This window comes from Gymnoscopelus braueri, assembly GCF_963280865.1.
Source record: "Gymnoscopelus braueri genome assembly, chromosome: 6".
NCBI lineage: Eukaryota > Metazoa > Chordata > Actinopteri > Myctophiformes > Myctophidae > Gymnoscopelus > Gymnoscopelus braueri.
The window spans coordinates 44,575,302-44,590,310 of NC_137607.1; the positions used below are offsets into that span (position 1 = coordinate 44,575,302).

The 15,009-nt window shown below is 42.2% G+C and overlaps 1 protein-coding gene across 2 annotated transcripts in view; it reads right to left on the reverse strand.

Moving 5' to 3' along the window:
- Nucleotides 1-2,515: 2,515 nt before the first annotated feature.
- The window catches only part of LOC308087589 (myosin heavy chain, fast skeletal muscle-like), a 45,996-nt gene continuing 33,502 nt past the window's right edge, over nt 2,516-15,009 (reverse strand). For both annotated transcript variants that reach the window (XM_080431548.1, XM_080431547.1), the window contains 35 exons: nt 14,874-14,988; nt 14,699-14,791; nt 14,549-14,612; nt 14,249-14,347; nt 14,029-14,132; nt 13,797-13,935; nt 13,398-13,516; nt 12,906-13,055; nt 12,645-12,815; nt 12,230-12,533; nt 11,481-11,545; nt 11,271-11,358; nt 11,043-11,160; nt 10,833-10,956; nt 10,607-10,743; nt 9,747-10,002; nt 8,966-9,208; nt 8,517-8,693; nt 8,286-8,431; nt 8,029-8,119; nt 7,537-7,926; nt 6,711-6,837; nt 6,434-6,552; nt 6,142-6,338; nt 5,863-6,046; nt 5,614-5,779; nt 4,924-5,048; nt 4,476-4,784; nt 4,159-4,362; nt 3,937-4,062; nt 3,662-3,832; nt 3,467-3,571; nt 3,257-3,352; nt 2,753-2,875; nt 2,516-2,646 (listed from right to left, as the gene is read on the reverse strand). In XM_080431548.1, the coding sequence (XP_080287674.1) occupies nt 2,629-2,646; nt 2,753-2,875; nt 3,257-3,352; nt 3,467-3,571; nt 3,662-3,832; nt 3,937-4,062; nt 4,159-4,362; nt 4,476-4,784; nt 4,924-5,048; nt 5,614-5,779; nt 5,863-6,046; nt 6,142-6,338; nt 6,434-6,552; nt 6,711-6,837; nt 7,537-7,926; nt 8,029-8,119; nt 8,286-8,431; nt 8,517-8,693; nt 8,966-9,208; nt 9,747-10,002; nt 10,607-10,743; nt 10,833-10,956; nt 11,043-11,160; nt 11,271-11,358; nt 11,481-11,545; nt 12,230-12,533; nt 12,645-12,815; nt 12,906-13,055; nt 13,398-13,516; nt 13,797-13,935; nt 14,029-14,132; nt 14,249-14,347; nt 14,549-14,612; nt 14,699-14,791; nt 14,874-14,988 (5,263 nt within the window). In that variant the 3' untranslated portion in view covers nt 2,516-2,628. The remainder of the gene's footprint in view (nt 2,647-2,752; nt 2,876-3,256; nt 3,353-3,466; nt 3,572-3,661; nt 3,833-3,936; nt 4,063-4,158; nt 4,363-4,475; nt 4,785-4,923; nt 5,049-5,613; nt 5,780-5,862; nt 6,047-6,141; nt 6,339-6,433; nt 6,553-6,710; nt 6,838-7,536; nt 7,927-8,028; nt 8,120-8,285; nt 8,432-8,516; nt 8,694-8,965; nt 9,209-9,746; nt 10,003-10,606; nt 10,744-10,832; nt 10,957-11,042; nt 11,161-11,270; nt 11,359-11,480; nt 11,546-12,229; nt 12,534-12,644; nt 12,816-12,905; nt 13,056-13,397; nt 13,517-13,796; nt 13,936-14,028; nt 14,133-14,248; nt 14,348-14,548; nt 14,613-14,698; nt 14,792-14,873; nt 14,989-15,009) is intronic.

A 15,009-nucleotide genomic window follows, 5' to 3' on the forward strand; every position in this document is an offset into this window, starting at 1 on the left:
TGTTGCCAGGTTTTGTGAGAGAAATAAGCAACCAGGTCTATGAAAACAAGCCCAAAATAATCGACTAGGCCACATCACATGAAAATAGCAGATCTACAATATCTATTTGAGAATCACTGGTTTAAATAATAATTGGCCCAAATAAGCAACTACACTTTAGAAACAAGCCCAAATAAAACCGCAACCACCAATGTTTGTTTACAAGCAACTTTACAGAAAAATAAGCCCAAAGTCGCTTATAATAAGCGGACATGGCAACACTTTTCACAACATTTAAAACCTCGCAGCTGCCATCTAGTGGATTAATAGGTGTACGACGCCCAATGTTATAATTCCTACGGATTTAACGTCAGCGACTATGCATGCGTCTGTAAAGAACGGACGGAATCCCTCACCCCCTGACGCACGTTTTAGACCCATCTAGGGACTATGAACGGGCCTTTAAGGCCCGTTCATAGTCCCTAGATGGGTCTAAAACTCTAACAGACGTACACCTTTCAACCACCACATCTGCAGACACTCAATACTCATTTAGCTAATACCGGTCAAAAGAAACAAATGTGTAATCAGCTAAAGAAATACTACTTTTTTTAACACCTAAACTAACCAAACCCTCCAACTACACCCTCTCTCTTCTGGGGCACTTTGGTACAGCCTGACAAGGTAATTGCCAGGCTTAAAGGAGTAGGTCACCCCCCCAAAAATCGATCAATTACACACCCCATGAAGCCTTGAATTCATGGAGATTATTTAGTTTTTGTCACATTCCTAAGCCAATAATTTGATGACTGGCAAAGATTTGAGGTGAAAAGATGATGGACATCAGCTATAGCTAGTCTTGAAGCTGCCTTCTCCTGTATGTGCACTCCCCTGAAACCCCTGCCTCCAGGAAGTAGACCTCAAAGAGAGAATATAGTTACCCTTTGTTGACTAGGGGTCGTGACACGTTTACTCTCGCCTTGAACACATAATTCACTCTAATAATAGCTTGAATTTGTATAGCGCCTTCCATAAGCCTGAGAGAATAGGGGTCTCAAGGCAGCCTTAAAAGAGTCCAGTGTTGGAGCATGGCGACATTTGCGTGTCTGCTAAATGCTCCAATTGTAAATGGATGTAATTGCTTTTAGACTTTTTGGGCCTTGGAAACTGTTTCCAAGTATTATGACTTGTATACTAGTTGCATCGTCTTGTCCTTTGCACATTGTGAGGTCAAGGGGGTTGATTTTTGTCGGGAAGTCGAGATGTCTAAGCTCAATTATCACTGCTTAGAAGAATCACTATAAATTGGACCCATTTATAATGCATTACTTATCATGATGTACTGTTGCAATCTGTACCTACTGCATGGTAATGATAGTATATTTTAAACCATGTCTTGGCACTTGTTTCTGTTATTGTCTCCGCCAGGCCGAAAGGCATGGCGAGAGAGTATGTTTTCGCCCCTGTCCGTCCGTCCGTCCGTGTGTCCGTCCGTCCGTCCTGTCTGTGTTACCACCAAATCTCCGGCACCGTAGGCCCGGTCGCTGCGAAACTGTGCACACACACTCCCTGGATGCCAATTCAGAACCTCTGCCTCAAATTTTTCACATGGGCCTGTTATAGCGCCACCAGGAGGCCGATTTGTGCAAAACCCATTTTTTCCCATTACTCCTACAGTTTTTAACCAAACCTCATGCAAATCGGTACACAGTATCTCTATAGTCATGTGATCAACCCTGATCTGTCCGATTTCCCATATTCCATCCTCATTGGCTAAGGTTACCATCCAAAGTTTGCAGGATTGGTCCGTTTTGAACAAACTGCCTCAAATCATGAACGCAGCTTGCCATTTGCATAAAATTGCACACGCACATTCCCACTAGGCCGAGGAAGAAATGGCACTTAAAACTTTTCACATCAGCCTCATGGTGGCGCTATAACAGGCCGATTTGCATTTTTAACTATAACTGCACCGATCTGCGTGAAACTTTGCACGCCTACTCCCTAGAGGCCAAGGAAAAACATCTGCACTGCATTTTTCACATCTGCTTTTTACAGCGCCACCAGGAGGCCGACTTATGTCAAATACATTTTTGGATATTAATCCTTCAGATTTTATCCAAACATCACACAAATCGGTACACAGTATCTCTATAGTCATGTGATCAAGACGCATCTGTCCGATATTTCATATTCCATCCTGATTGACTAAGGTTGACTTCCAAAGTTTGCAGGATTGGTCCGTTTTGAACAAAATGTATGAAATCATGAACGCGGTGTGCGATTTCCGTGAAAATTTGCACGCACATTCCCACTAGGCCGAGGAAGAAATGCCACCCTTTTCACATTGGCCTATTATAGCGCCACCAGGAGGCCACAATAACTTACCTGACCTGGCGGAGACCTGTGCTCCGAGGAGCACTTTTTCTAGTTCTCATTGAATTTTCTTTAAAATTATCTATCTTTGCAAAGGGTTTACAAAACGGAACATATGTGTTATATGTGAGTACAGGAGAAAGTACAACAAACAACAAAACACATTGCTTGCAAAGTTTTATTGAATGCAGTGTCATATTTTATGACCTTTTGGTGTTTTGAATACAATGTGTCATATTTTATGACATTTCACGGTGGCTTGAATTGTAGAACTTATTCAGCTTCTTTTCCCTGTGAAAATATGAACATACTATTAGACTATATTCAACCCAAATCTTTAATTAAATCTCAGTTAATCAGCATGAATTGCTTTCATATTGCATACGTATGTATTTACCCCACGACTTTTAGCTCTCAGCTTGTTGACCTGGGATTCAGCGATGTCGGCGCGCTCTTCGGCCTCCTCCAGCTCATGCTGAATCTTTCTGCCCTTGGACAAGTGAGTGTTGGCTTGCTCCTCCTAGAATATGATAGAGATTGTATGGTTCAAAGTCTAGATATTTCAAAAGAGCATCTTGCAATTATTGTCTAAACTACGCATAACATTGTAAAGTGTAGTTTCAGCTAATTCACTGTGTGTCAAAGAGAGCCATGGGCCCATGTGAACTAGCCTTGGCATGTTCTCATTGGGAAAGCATGACTTTTTTTTATACTTTATTGCAGGTTTGTGCAATACATGTTTTCCATTTCATCAAGTTTTCTTCACTTGTTTAATTCATCCTGCATCATTTTTATACATTTGTTCCTAGTATACAAACTGAAATTAACAATACAAAGAAAATGGAAAAGAGAAAGGGGAAAATAAAGAAAGTAGTGGGAAAAGGGAGAATACACATCTTACCGCTTCCTCAGCATGCCTCTTGTAGGCTTTCACCTTCAGCTGCAGTTTGTCTACCAGATCCTGAAGCCTGGCAAGATTCTTCTTGTCCTCTTCAGACTACAGTGTGAATTCAGAGTGAAATTAGAATGAAATTATCAAATTGTATGTATGCTCATGCTATCTATTAATTTTGAATGGAATGACAGTGAAGTGAACATGGTATACATGTACCTGGTATGTGAGTTCCTTCACTCTCCTCTCATATTTGCGGACACCTTTAACAGCATCTGCTCCACGTCTCATTTCGGCGTCAACCTCTCCCTCCAGCTCACGCACCTTCAGAATTGAATGATGCACTATGAGGTTATTTCCTCTGATTTCAATTGTCTATGACTATACCCCTTGTTGGTATAAACTACATCTTACCCTAGTCTCCAGTTTCTGGATCTGCTTCTTGCCTCCCTTCATAGCCAGGGTCTCAGCCTCATCCAGACGGTGCTGCAGGTCCTTGACTGTGATCTCCAGGTTCTTCTTCATCCTCTCCAGGTGAGAACTAGTGTCCTGTTCCTTCTTCAGCTCCTCAGCCATCATAGCAGCCTGGAAAGTACAGTTTTTGTAATGCATGTTTGTATTAAGCATGACATAATGGATAACTACGTTTTCTGTGTAGATTGGATAAGGGGAGGACATTCTAAACTTACATCAGTGATGGCTTTCTTGGCCTTCTCCTCTGCATTCCTTGCTTCTTGAACACAGTCTTCCACTTCACCTTGGATCTGGACCAGGTCAGACTCCAGTTTCTTCTTGGTGTTAATAAGGCTTGTGTTCTAAAATAAAGATGCAGTTTAACAATGTAACTATGCTTGACTTGTGATGTAAAATATTTTATTTGAGTCTTAAGAGTTTCATTTGTATTGTCTTACCTGAGAGTGCAACAGTCCAGCACGCTCACTAACATCCACCAGTTCTTGTTCAGCCACTTTGCGGCCTCTCTCCGTCTGTTCCAGAGCGACCCTCAGCTCTTCAATCTCAGCCATCATGAGGCCGTTCCTACGCTCCACCATGGCAGCTTGCTCCTTCAGATCTTCTTGGGCTCTGAGAGCGTCGTCAAGATGCAGTTGTGCATCCTGTAATAAATCGCATTTGAGGTGTTCATCATGTTATGAGAAACCAGAAAGTGGCCACTCATTCTTCAGAGCAGTTCCACAGCTTGAACAGTCTTAACTACTATGTTTTGTACCTTAAGCTGTCCCTGGAGGTTCCTCAGTTGCTTCTGGGCCTCGGCAGCGATACGGTTGGCATGACACAGCTGAACCTCCATTTCGTTCAGGTCTCCCTCCATTTTCTTCTTGATTCTCAGGGCATCATTCCTGCTCCTGATCTCAGAGTCCAGAGTGCTCTGCATGGAGTCAATCACCCTCTGGCTGTTCCTCTTGATCTGTTCAATCTCCTCGTCCTTCTCTGCCAGCTTCCTGTCAACCTCACCCTTGATCTGGTTGAGCTCCAGTGTGATACGAAGAATCTTGGACTCCTCGTGCTCCAGAGTACCCTAAAATGTAATATGGGATCAAAAGGTAGTATGGACATATGAATGTAATATCATTTACAGTTCCACTGTTTGAATATAAAACGTATTGAAAAAAATATATTGACAATTGCATTCTTCGTCTGGAACCTATAGCTTTTACCTCGGCTTCCTCGAGGGCCATCTGGATCTCTGACTTCTCTGTCTCCACCAGCTTCTTGTTCTTTTCCAGTTCATGCATGGTCTTTCCTGTCTCTCCAATCTGTTCAGTCAGGTCTGAGATCTCCTCTGCAGTTGATTTAAAATAATTAACGAGGAAAAATAATAATAATATTATTTTTTTATAATAATGATAAAAATTATACATTGTTGGATAAAGTGGGTGGAGCTAAATCCACAATTGATGTTGAACTTTTAAATATTGAATATTTATATTGACTTTGAATATTAAACTCACATTAAACCAACTTTGAGACAAACTGATTAAAATGATCGCCAATTTTGATCAATTGTTTAAAAGAGAGATCTCACAGCTCGTAGCCACAATGAAATAACTTGTTTTATTTAGAAAGACACCAACGTTTCGACACAATAAGTCTTCTTCAGGGTAGGAGAACAGGTCCCTGGGTACACTGAAGAAGACTTATTGAGTCGAAACGTTGGCGTCTTTCTCTTTCCAAATAAAACAAGTTATTGCATCGTGGCTACGAGCTCTGCAATCTTCTCTCTTTTAAACAGTTTATTACAGTTTACAGTTTATATAGGTCAGCACCTCCTCACTGCTGCTGTGCACTCCTGTTCCATTGTTTGCCCAATTTTGATCCATTAAGACAACCTGTGGCTCAAAACTCACGTTGTAGGTTCTTGTTTTCACGCTTCATGGTCTCCAGCTGGTCCAGAGACTCCTCGTAGGAATTCTTTATCTTAAACAACTCAGTGTTGAGAGAACGAGACTCTTTCAGAGATCCCTCCAGTTCTGCCTGTCCCTCTTCATATTTCTGCTTCCATTCTGCCAGGACCTGCACAGCATTTGTAATAAAATATGTAAATTAGCCCCACTCAAATTAATATAATGTTTTAAAAATAATGAATGTCAAAGCACCTTATCGAAGTTCCTCTGTTTCTTGTCGAGATTAGCAGCTAAAGCGTTGGCCCTCTCTACATCAATCATGAGGTCTTCCACTTCACCCTGGAGTCTCTGTTTGGTCTTCTCCAGAGAGCCACACTTGGAATTGACAGCCTCAATATGCTCCTCAGCATCCTGAAGCCGCTGGGCTAGCTTCTTCCTGTTGGATTGTTTTTGAATGGAATCAAATTATTGTGGACAATATGTCATATACATAGTGATTCCTCCTGATAGTGTTAAACACAAATCACTTACTTAGCTTCCTCAAGCTCCTCAGTGCGCTGGATAGCATCAGTCTCATACTTGCTCCTCCACTGAGCCACCTCACTGTTGGCCTTGGACATTGCACGCTGCAGCTCCGCCTTGGCCTCCTGCTCCTCCTCAAACTGCTCCCTCAGAAGGTCACAGTCATGCCGAGATGATTGCACAGAATGGGCAAGGGCATTCTTTGCCTGTAAAAAGGAAATTGGCCAAATAATGACAACTGAATACAATAACAGAATAATTGGAAACTTGACTTATTTGTGAAAGATGAAATGCTCCTCACCTTAACCTCCTCTTCAACTTGTCTCTTCAACTCCTCAAGCTGCTGGATGAAGGCCTGCTTGCCTCTGGTGAGCTGCGAGAGAAGAGCGTCTCTCTCCTCAAGTTGACGAGACATCTCACCTAGTTAGACATTTTAATATTATTATTTGTTTTATCATCTTGTTGAATACACATTACTAAAACGCTTGGTATAATTGTAAAGCAAAGCATAATCTCTCATTATGTATTTTTGTCAAGTAACAGTGACAAACCATGCACGCAAAGTAGACTTTATTTACCGTTTTCTGTCAGCAATCTTGCTCTCTGAACTCCAATGTCATATATCTGGCGAACATTCTCATCACTCTTGGACTTGATTTCACTAAGTTGGTCCTCAAGGGTGCGGCACATCTTCTCAAGATTTCCCTGTTCATTAACATTGGACAGATTCAATAAAATGTACCTGCATTTATTACAACTCTATTTGTTCCTGTTTGCAGTAGTTCGATATTCTATAACTTTCTGTCAATAATCAATGGAGTACTACTCCGTTTAGGATTATGTATTGTACATGATCAAACACTAGCCTGTTTATAAATCTGCATTTAAAAAAAATCTGTTTGTTTAAGTTGTTTATTTTATATATTTAATTTGTATTGTGTCAATCAACCTAGAAATAAACCAATCAAGGTCTATAGTGTAGTGACCCCACGTAAGTGGCCCGGCCGTAACTTGCTACAATAGCTCTCTTAGCATTGCCTGTTACGTGCCATACTGGTGATCAGGGTTCAATCCCAGCTCAGGGTGTTACGCTATTTGCTACATTGGTGTCAGAAGTGGGCGCCTCTCCTCGTGTGATGTACATGGAGCATTAAGCACGAGGACACGCTTGGACTCGAATGGGGCGGGGGGTAGTGTAGCGACCCCATACAGAAGTGGCCCCGGCCGTAACTTGGTCCTCTAAGGGAGCTAGCTCTCTTACGTTGCCTGTTGCGTGCCGGATGGGTGAGTTGGCGATCCGGGTTCGGTCTCAGGGCGTTGCGCTATTCGCTACATTATATTTGTTTTTGTTCATTGAACAAGTATTTTCTCAACAATTATACATACACAGGCATCCCATTATACCTTTGCCTTAGCAACAGATTCCATGTTGCTGGCCAGGTCGTCAATCTCCATCTTGTATTCGCTTTTCTCTTTCTCCAGTTTCTGCTTGACTCTCTGGAGGTTGTCGATCTGCTCACCCAGCTCTGCCACGCTGTCGGCCTGTTTCTTACGCAGGGCGGCGGAGGTGGCTTCGTGCTGCAGGGTGGACTCTTCAAGGTCACGACGCAGCTTCTGGAACTCGCTCTCACGCTTTTTGTTCATCTCGATCTGAGCGGTGGTGGCTCCACCTGACTCCTCCAGCCTCTCACTGATCTCCTCCAGTTCCCTGGAGAGGTCGGCTCTCTGCTTCTCCACCTTGGCACGAGCGGCACGCTCTGCCTCGATCTCCTCCTCCAGTTCTTCAATGCGAGCCTTTTCAAGTTAATTATATCAGATTGACATATGAAAATCATAAATTACTATTACTTATTATTATTATTATTATTATTAAACTTGAAAATCTTTTTTAAATACCTGGAGCTCTTTAATCTTCTTCTGTAGCTGAGCCGACAAGGATTGTTCATCCTCAATCTTACCCAGAATCTGACTCATTTCGAAGTCCTTCCTGTAGAAGACAGTAGTACATCATATCTTAGTGTCCCTCAACAGGTATTATACAGTAGTATATCACTTAGTGTCATTCTACAGGTATTATACAGTAGTACATCTTATTAGTTTCATTCTACAGGTATTATTTCTGCATTTCTATTTCATAGTGTTGTTCGCATTACTTCTTTAGCTTCTCGTCAGACTGCTGCTTGTCATTCTCCAGATCCATGAGGCATTCCTGGGCCAGTTTCAGATCCCCCTCAAGCTTTCTCTTGGCTCTCTCGAGGTCCATGCGGAGCTTCTTCTCTTGTTCCAGAGAACCCTCCAGCTGCACAATAATATTTGTTTCTAATTATTCAGTACAACAATAAACGCATTGGGTTCGAAACATCCGATTCACTTCATAAACTCACATCGTCAACTTGCTGCTCCAGCTTGGTCTTGGCCTTGGTCAGACTGTTGACTTTGTCTTCCTCTGCCTGCAGGTCATCCAGGGTCTGCTGATGGGCCTCTTGGAGGGCCTTCTTTTCCTTTGACAGCTTAGCAATAGTCTCATCCTGAGAGGCCATCTCCTCAGTTAGGTTCTTCACCTGAATAAGCAGAACAGAAGGTGTTGTCGTGAATGGAACCTTTTTGTACCATTGTAATAGAAAGGTGACATTCTGAATGTAAGATGAAGCTACAGTCTGTTAAAAGATCTGCTGACACACTATTAGGACTCCTATTGTGAGGGACAGTCCTAGCTATGTCCTAATAAAACTTTCTCGAACCTTCTTTATAGAACACAGTTTTTTTAATGTAAGTTCTAAGCATTCTATTACACTATAACTTGATAAGACTACTAGAGTGTATTATCCTGAACCTTGTTTTCAGTGGCGTGCTTCTCCTTCTCCACTTTGGCCAAGGTGAGCTCCAGGTCATCAATGTCCTTCTTGAGCTCAGAGCATTCATCCTCCAGCTTCCTCTTCTTGGCGGTCAGCTCGGCGTTGATCTCCTCCTCGTCCTCCAGTCTCTCGCTCACCTCTTTCACTTTTGCCTCCAACTGGATCTTACTTTTAATAAGACCCTCACATCTCTCCTCAGCATCAGACAGATTATCTTGTTCCTGAGTATCAATGAAAAAGAAAATAAGGGAGGAAACATGTCAGTATTTTGTTGTGGATGACATGATATAAGAGACACGATTTAAGATCGCAGATACAAGCAGATACAGACGGTTGGCCGGCCTCTCCCTTAGAGATAGGGTGAGAAGGTCGGTCATCCGCTCAGAGTCGAGCCACTGCTGCTTCACTTGGAAAGGAGACAGATTAGGTGGCTCGGATATCTAGTACGGATGCCGCCCGACCGTCTACCTATAGGGAGGTCCTCGCTGCACGTCCCACTGGGAAGAGACCCCCTGGCAGATCAAAGACCAGATGGGGGGATTGTATGTCCACACTGGCCTTGGAACGCCTCTAGATTCCCCAGGAGGAAATGGCTAATGTTACTCAGGAAAGGGAATTCTGGAGCTCTCTGCTGAAACTGTTGCCTCCGTGACCCGACTCCGAATAAGTGGTTGTAGAGGGATGGATGGATGGATGGATTTAAGCTAATATTATATGATATGAGCCCTTTAGCAAAACTCCCTGTAGATGTGTACTTACTGATTGTTGTGCCATTGCCAGATCATTCTTCTCCTGCACCAGAGCCACCAGCTTCTGCTCCAGCTCCTTCTTCTTGGCCAAGGCAGTAGCCAGGTCAGTTTTCATCTTTTCATAATTATCCTTCATTTCAGCCAACTCCTTCTCAGTTTCAGCACTTTTCAGAAGAGGCTTGACCTTGTAGTACAGCTTCATCCATGGCCAGTGTTTCACATTGACGAATGAGCGGACGTTGAACTGGATGCTGTAAATGGCTTCTCTGTGGAAAAACAGTTGTCGTAACGGAAAAGGTTGATTAAAACAAAGCAAAAGAAACCTGTGCCGACTTTTTCTTGATCTTTTTCCTTTGACACAATTGATCATCAGATTTTGAGGAAAGGGCTCCTCAATATTGGGTTATCTGACAAGGCTGTTGGGTTTGGGTTTGATAATTCCCTATCAGAAAGGACACAGTGTGTTAAATTTGATAGCATGCAGGTCCAGTTGTGGATATTGTGTCAGGGGTACCCCTGGGTTCCGCACTGGGTCCACTGTAATTTGCCATCTATGTAAACAATCTTGGTCGAAATGTTCCAAATGCTCATTTTCATTTCTTGCTTAGTCCTTACAGTATCTGCAGAGTGCTTTCAATGTCATGGAATCACAGTTGCTTAGCTTGAAAACTTGTGCTGAATGCCACAGAGACTAAACCGATGTTGTTCTTAATTTTAAGAAGGCAGCGGCTTCCCCTTTTGAGATTGTAACCTTACAGGGCAATCAGACAGGTCTCCCTCGTAAAAGAGATCTTGATCTCAATGGGATTTTTTACCTGTATAAATAAAGGTTACTAAATATCAAAGTATTAAGTTATGTTTTCAACGTACCTCCTCTGCATCATCTTGACAAACTCCTTCCTCATGACGTAACCTCGGGCGAGACCCTGAGTCATGGTGACCAGATTAGCCAGCTTCTCATCTCGCATTTCCTCAAGGGTGCCTATCAGACCAGCTTTGAAGAACACCTAAATATGAAATTATTATTACATATGATTACAAACTCTGAAGATTCGCAGTGGGTTTACCTTGGTGTGTCCAAACACAGTGTGTTTACCTTGGTGTGTCCAAACTTGTACTCATCATGAGGTACGTCAATGGACCCAAGCAGCTTCTCCGAGGCTTTCTTGTTGTCCATGAACTGGCCCTCGGGGCACGCGCTGGCATTCAGTACTTTGTACCTATTTTGGAAGAGTTCACAGTCATTTAGGCACTCCTACTGTAAATAGTTATGGACCTACAGCTCTTGAAAAAAAGTAATTGATACCTCTGCTTGAAGTCAGCATAGAGGACTCTGCTGGGGAAGCCCTTTCTGCAGATTCTGATGCCCTCCAGCACACCGTTACACCTCAGCTGATGGATAACCAGGAAGTTCTCCATAAGGCCTGTGAAGAGGTTGTTTCAGGATTATTATGACAAAATAATTACACACTGGCCTGAGTTGCATTAAATGACCACCTCGCTCCTTGCCAATCATTTACAGCTCAGAGTGTACCTGGAGTCTTTGACTCGTTGGGAATCAGGCAACGCACAAAGTGAGGATGAGTGCTCCTCAAATTGGTCATCAGCTTCCCCAAGTTCTCCTATAGAGACACAATAAACCAAGTAGGGCTATTATTCATAAAAGATAATATACTTATTTAATTTCAGCATAAGATATAATGGCAATAAGACAATAGTGTTAATAATAATGCTTTATTCTTACCCTGAACGCTGCAGACACAGTCATCATGGAACCGCCCTTCTTCTTAGCTCCCTTCTTTGTGTTATCTGTTTATTTGTTAGAATTTAGCAGATTATTCAGATGATAAATTCAGCACAGTATTGTATTTTAGTCGTATACTTTTTTTTTCAGAATGATCAATACATTTTTTTTCAGAATGATTCACAGAGAACATACCTCCCTTCTTTCCATATTCAGTATATTTATGGTTGGTGCAGTTTACTGTTTTTCAAATAATGTGTCTATTTTTGTTCATTATTTGTTGAATCTGTTAATTGATTTGATTGTTTGATTCTTTTTAATTTTTTTTATTTCTAGTAGCCATTTTTTTTTTACCCCCCTTTTCTCCCCAATGTAGTCGTTATGCCAATTAATTACACCCCACACACTTCGGTGTTGTCACTGCTGTTGTATCCTACTGACTCACCTGCCAGTGAGGAGCCCCCACCGGGAGGACCTAGGGCCTTCGCCCTACTCCTACCGCCCAACACTCCCCGCTGACAGGTGCCACTCCCCAGCCCGTAGGAATACATGCAGTGACAAATATCACCCTCCTCCCCGCCCGGCTTCCCTCCCCCGAACACGGGCCAATTGTGTTCGCATAGATGCCGACAAAGCCGGACGCACTGCGGTGGATTCGATCCCACAACCTCCGTGGTGGTGGCCAGGGACTTTTACCACTGCGCCTACAGAGAAAGATCTTAAACATAGCTAAATCCTGAATATATTACCTTCGGGCTCAGGTGGGGGATACAAAGTACCCAGCAGTTTGACTGAAGACTTCTGGTACAGCTGAACTACAGAGTCATTCAACGGGTCTTTATTCTTGTCCAGCCAGCCTGTGATGCTGTAGTCCACGGTTCCAGCGTAGTGAACCAGGGAGAAGTGGGCCTCACCCTTGCCTTTGCCAGGCTTGGGCTTCTCAAAGGCCTTGGTCTTCCCAAGATGCTGGTCGTACAGCTTGTTCTTGAAGGTGGTGTCTGACGCCTTTGGGAACATGCACTCCTCTTCAAGGATGGAGAAAATGCCCATGGGCTTTGTAAAGGAGACAAAGGAAGAAATCCCCCCAAAAAATAAAGTAAACCATAATACAATAATAAGAAAAACATTGAGATGTTTCCATTAAAGCATGACATGATAGATTACCTTCTCAATGAGCTCAATGCAGGCAGCCAAGTCCATGCCAAAGTCAATGAGTTCCCAGGGGATACCCTCTTTTTTGTACTCTTCTTGTTCCAGTACAAACATATGGTGGTTGAAGAACTGTTGCAGTTTCTCATTGGTGAAGTTGATGCACAGCTGCTCTAGGGTGTTGAACTGTGAGTGCATGGGAATATGATTAGCGTAATAAAGTCATTACGATAAAAGGAATTAGTCTGCCACCTAAAACTAGTCCATGCCGCTTACGTCAAAGATTTCAAAACCAGCGATGTCCAGCACACCAATGTAGCTGTTTCTCGCTTGCTTGGTGTCCAGCATCTGGTTGATTCTAATGACCATCCACAAGAACATCTTCTCATAGATAGACTTAGCCAAGGCACCCACTGAGTTCATGACCTAAAGAAATAGTAAAGTTATCAATATTTGTTTTAGTTTTTCTAAAATGTCCACCACTCCTTTTCTAAATGCTTATATTAAATAAGAGAAGTCCTGTCCAATATCAGGCATGTAAAACAAAAAATAGCATTTCAACATAGGAATGGAAATTACTACTTGAAGTACATCTATTAAAGTACAAAGCAAGCAATTTCAAGTTCCTGCAGTGATACAGAAAAGATCCATGAATGGAAGTATGTTTTTTTATGCACTTCCGACAATACATACAAATAGATCAGAGTTCTGATGATATGTCGTGTTAATGATATATACAATGAGATCAGTAGTTAGTATCTATCTCACCTGTGGCACAGTCTGTCCCTTAGTGACATACTCGTTTCCCACTTTCACTCTGGGGTAGCAGTAAGCCTTCAGCATGTCTGCTGAGTTCAGGCCCAGCAGGTAGCCAATCTTGTCAGCCTCTAAAATAAGTCATGAAAATATATTTAATATCTTTAATGTAGAATAGAAATATGGAACAAAAAACGAATTTACTCTTGTGATAATCTACTCCAGTGGTTCTCAAACTGGGGTCTAGGGACCCTCAGGGTTCCTTGAGAGGGGTTCTGTATGGACCCTTGCAGGTCTGTAACTCTGAGAGTGTACAAATTGGTTCAATTTGTACACTCTCAGAGTTATGGGGGTCACTGATCTAGTCAATCTTTTTCAAACAACCATTCCTTGACTGAAGATAATGCTCACCCTCATTGCCATCAGGCTCAGCCTGTTCCTCACGCTGCTTCTGCTTGAACTTCATGTTACCATGGTGCATCACAGCACCGGTGAACTTGTAGATCGCCACCTTCTCCTCGCCACTGAAGCCCAGGATGTCGATAGCATCCTATAATCAAGATTGAGATTAGACATTAGATTACAAAGCATCACTTTAGAAAATATCATTTGCAGAGGAAAACATTAAAATGTGTTTACTGACATCTGTGGCCATCAACTCCTCTTTGTCGTCAATGCTGGGCACAGAGATCTGACCCATGCTGCACAATGGGAAGTCGTAGGGGTTGCTTGTGATCAGGCACATTTCTTAAAAGGAATTGTGTTAAACATTACGTTTTTATTCATTTTACCACTGCATCATCATCATCATCATCATCATCATCATCTGCTGCATCATCTGCAACATCAGTGATTCTATTTACCAATAATCTCAGGTTTGTGATTGGTCATCATCTGGTAGAAGATGTGGTAGCCTCTCTCAGCAGGAAGCTGGAAGGTCACTCTGGACTTCTCCAGCAGATCTAGGTTAATGTACATAACTCATAATAATAATAATAATCTACAAGGGTTGTACATAACTCATGATAATAGTAATAATAATAATAATCTATAAGGGTCGTACATAACTCATAATAATAATATATAAGGGTTGTACATAACTCAAAATCTAATCCTCTAATGAAAGCAGTATATAATGTATCATCTGTGTACTTCATACTTACATGTCTCAATATCAGCACTGGCCAGTTTACCCGTTGAACCGAAATGGATTCTGATGAATTTACCCTGTTAAATATAGCAACATTTGTAGTTATTTGTTTGACATGAAATCCTAATCTTTTTCTCACAACATGATATTATTTTACACTTACAAAGCGAGAGGAGTTGTCATTCCTCACAGTCTTGGCATTGCCATAGGCCTCCAGCAAGGGATTGGCTGCAATAATCTGATCCTCCAGTGACCCCTATATAACACCAAATATTACATTGGTTCAGTATTTCTTATATATCACTATAGCTCATATGCTTTATGTCCAAAAGTTATACCTGGATTTTGCCTGAGGTCGACTCTGCCTTCTTTCCTGAACTAGAACTAGCTGCTGTTGCAAAGTACTGGATGACACGCTTGGTGTTCACAGTCTTTCCTGCACCGGATTCTCCACTGGTTATAAATGCATACAGT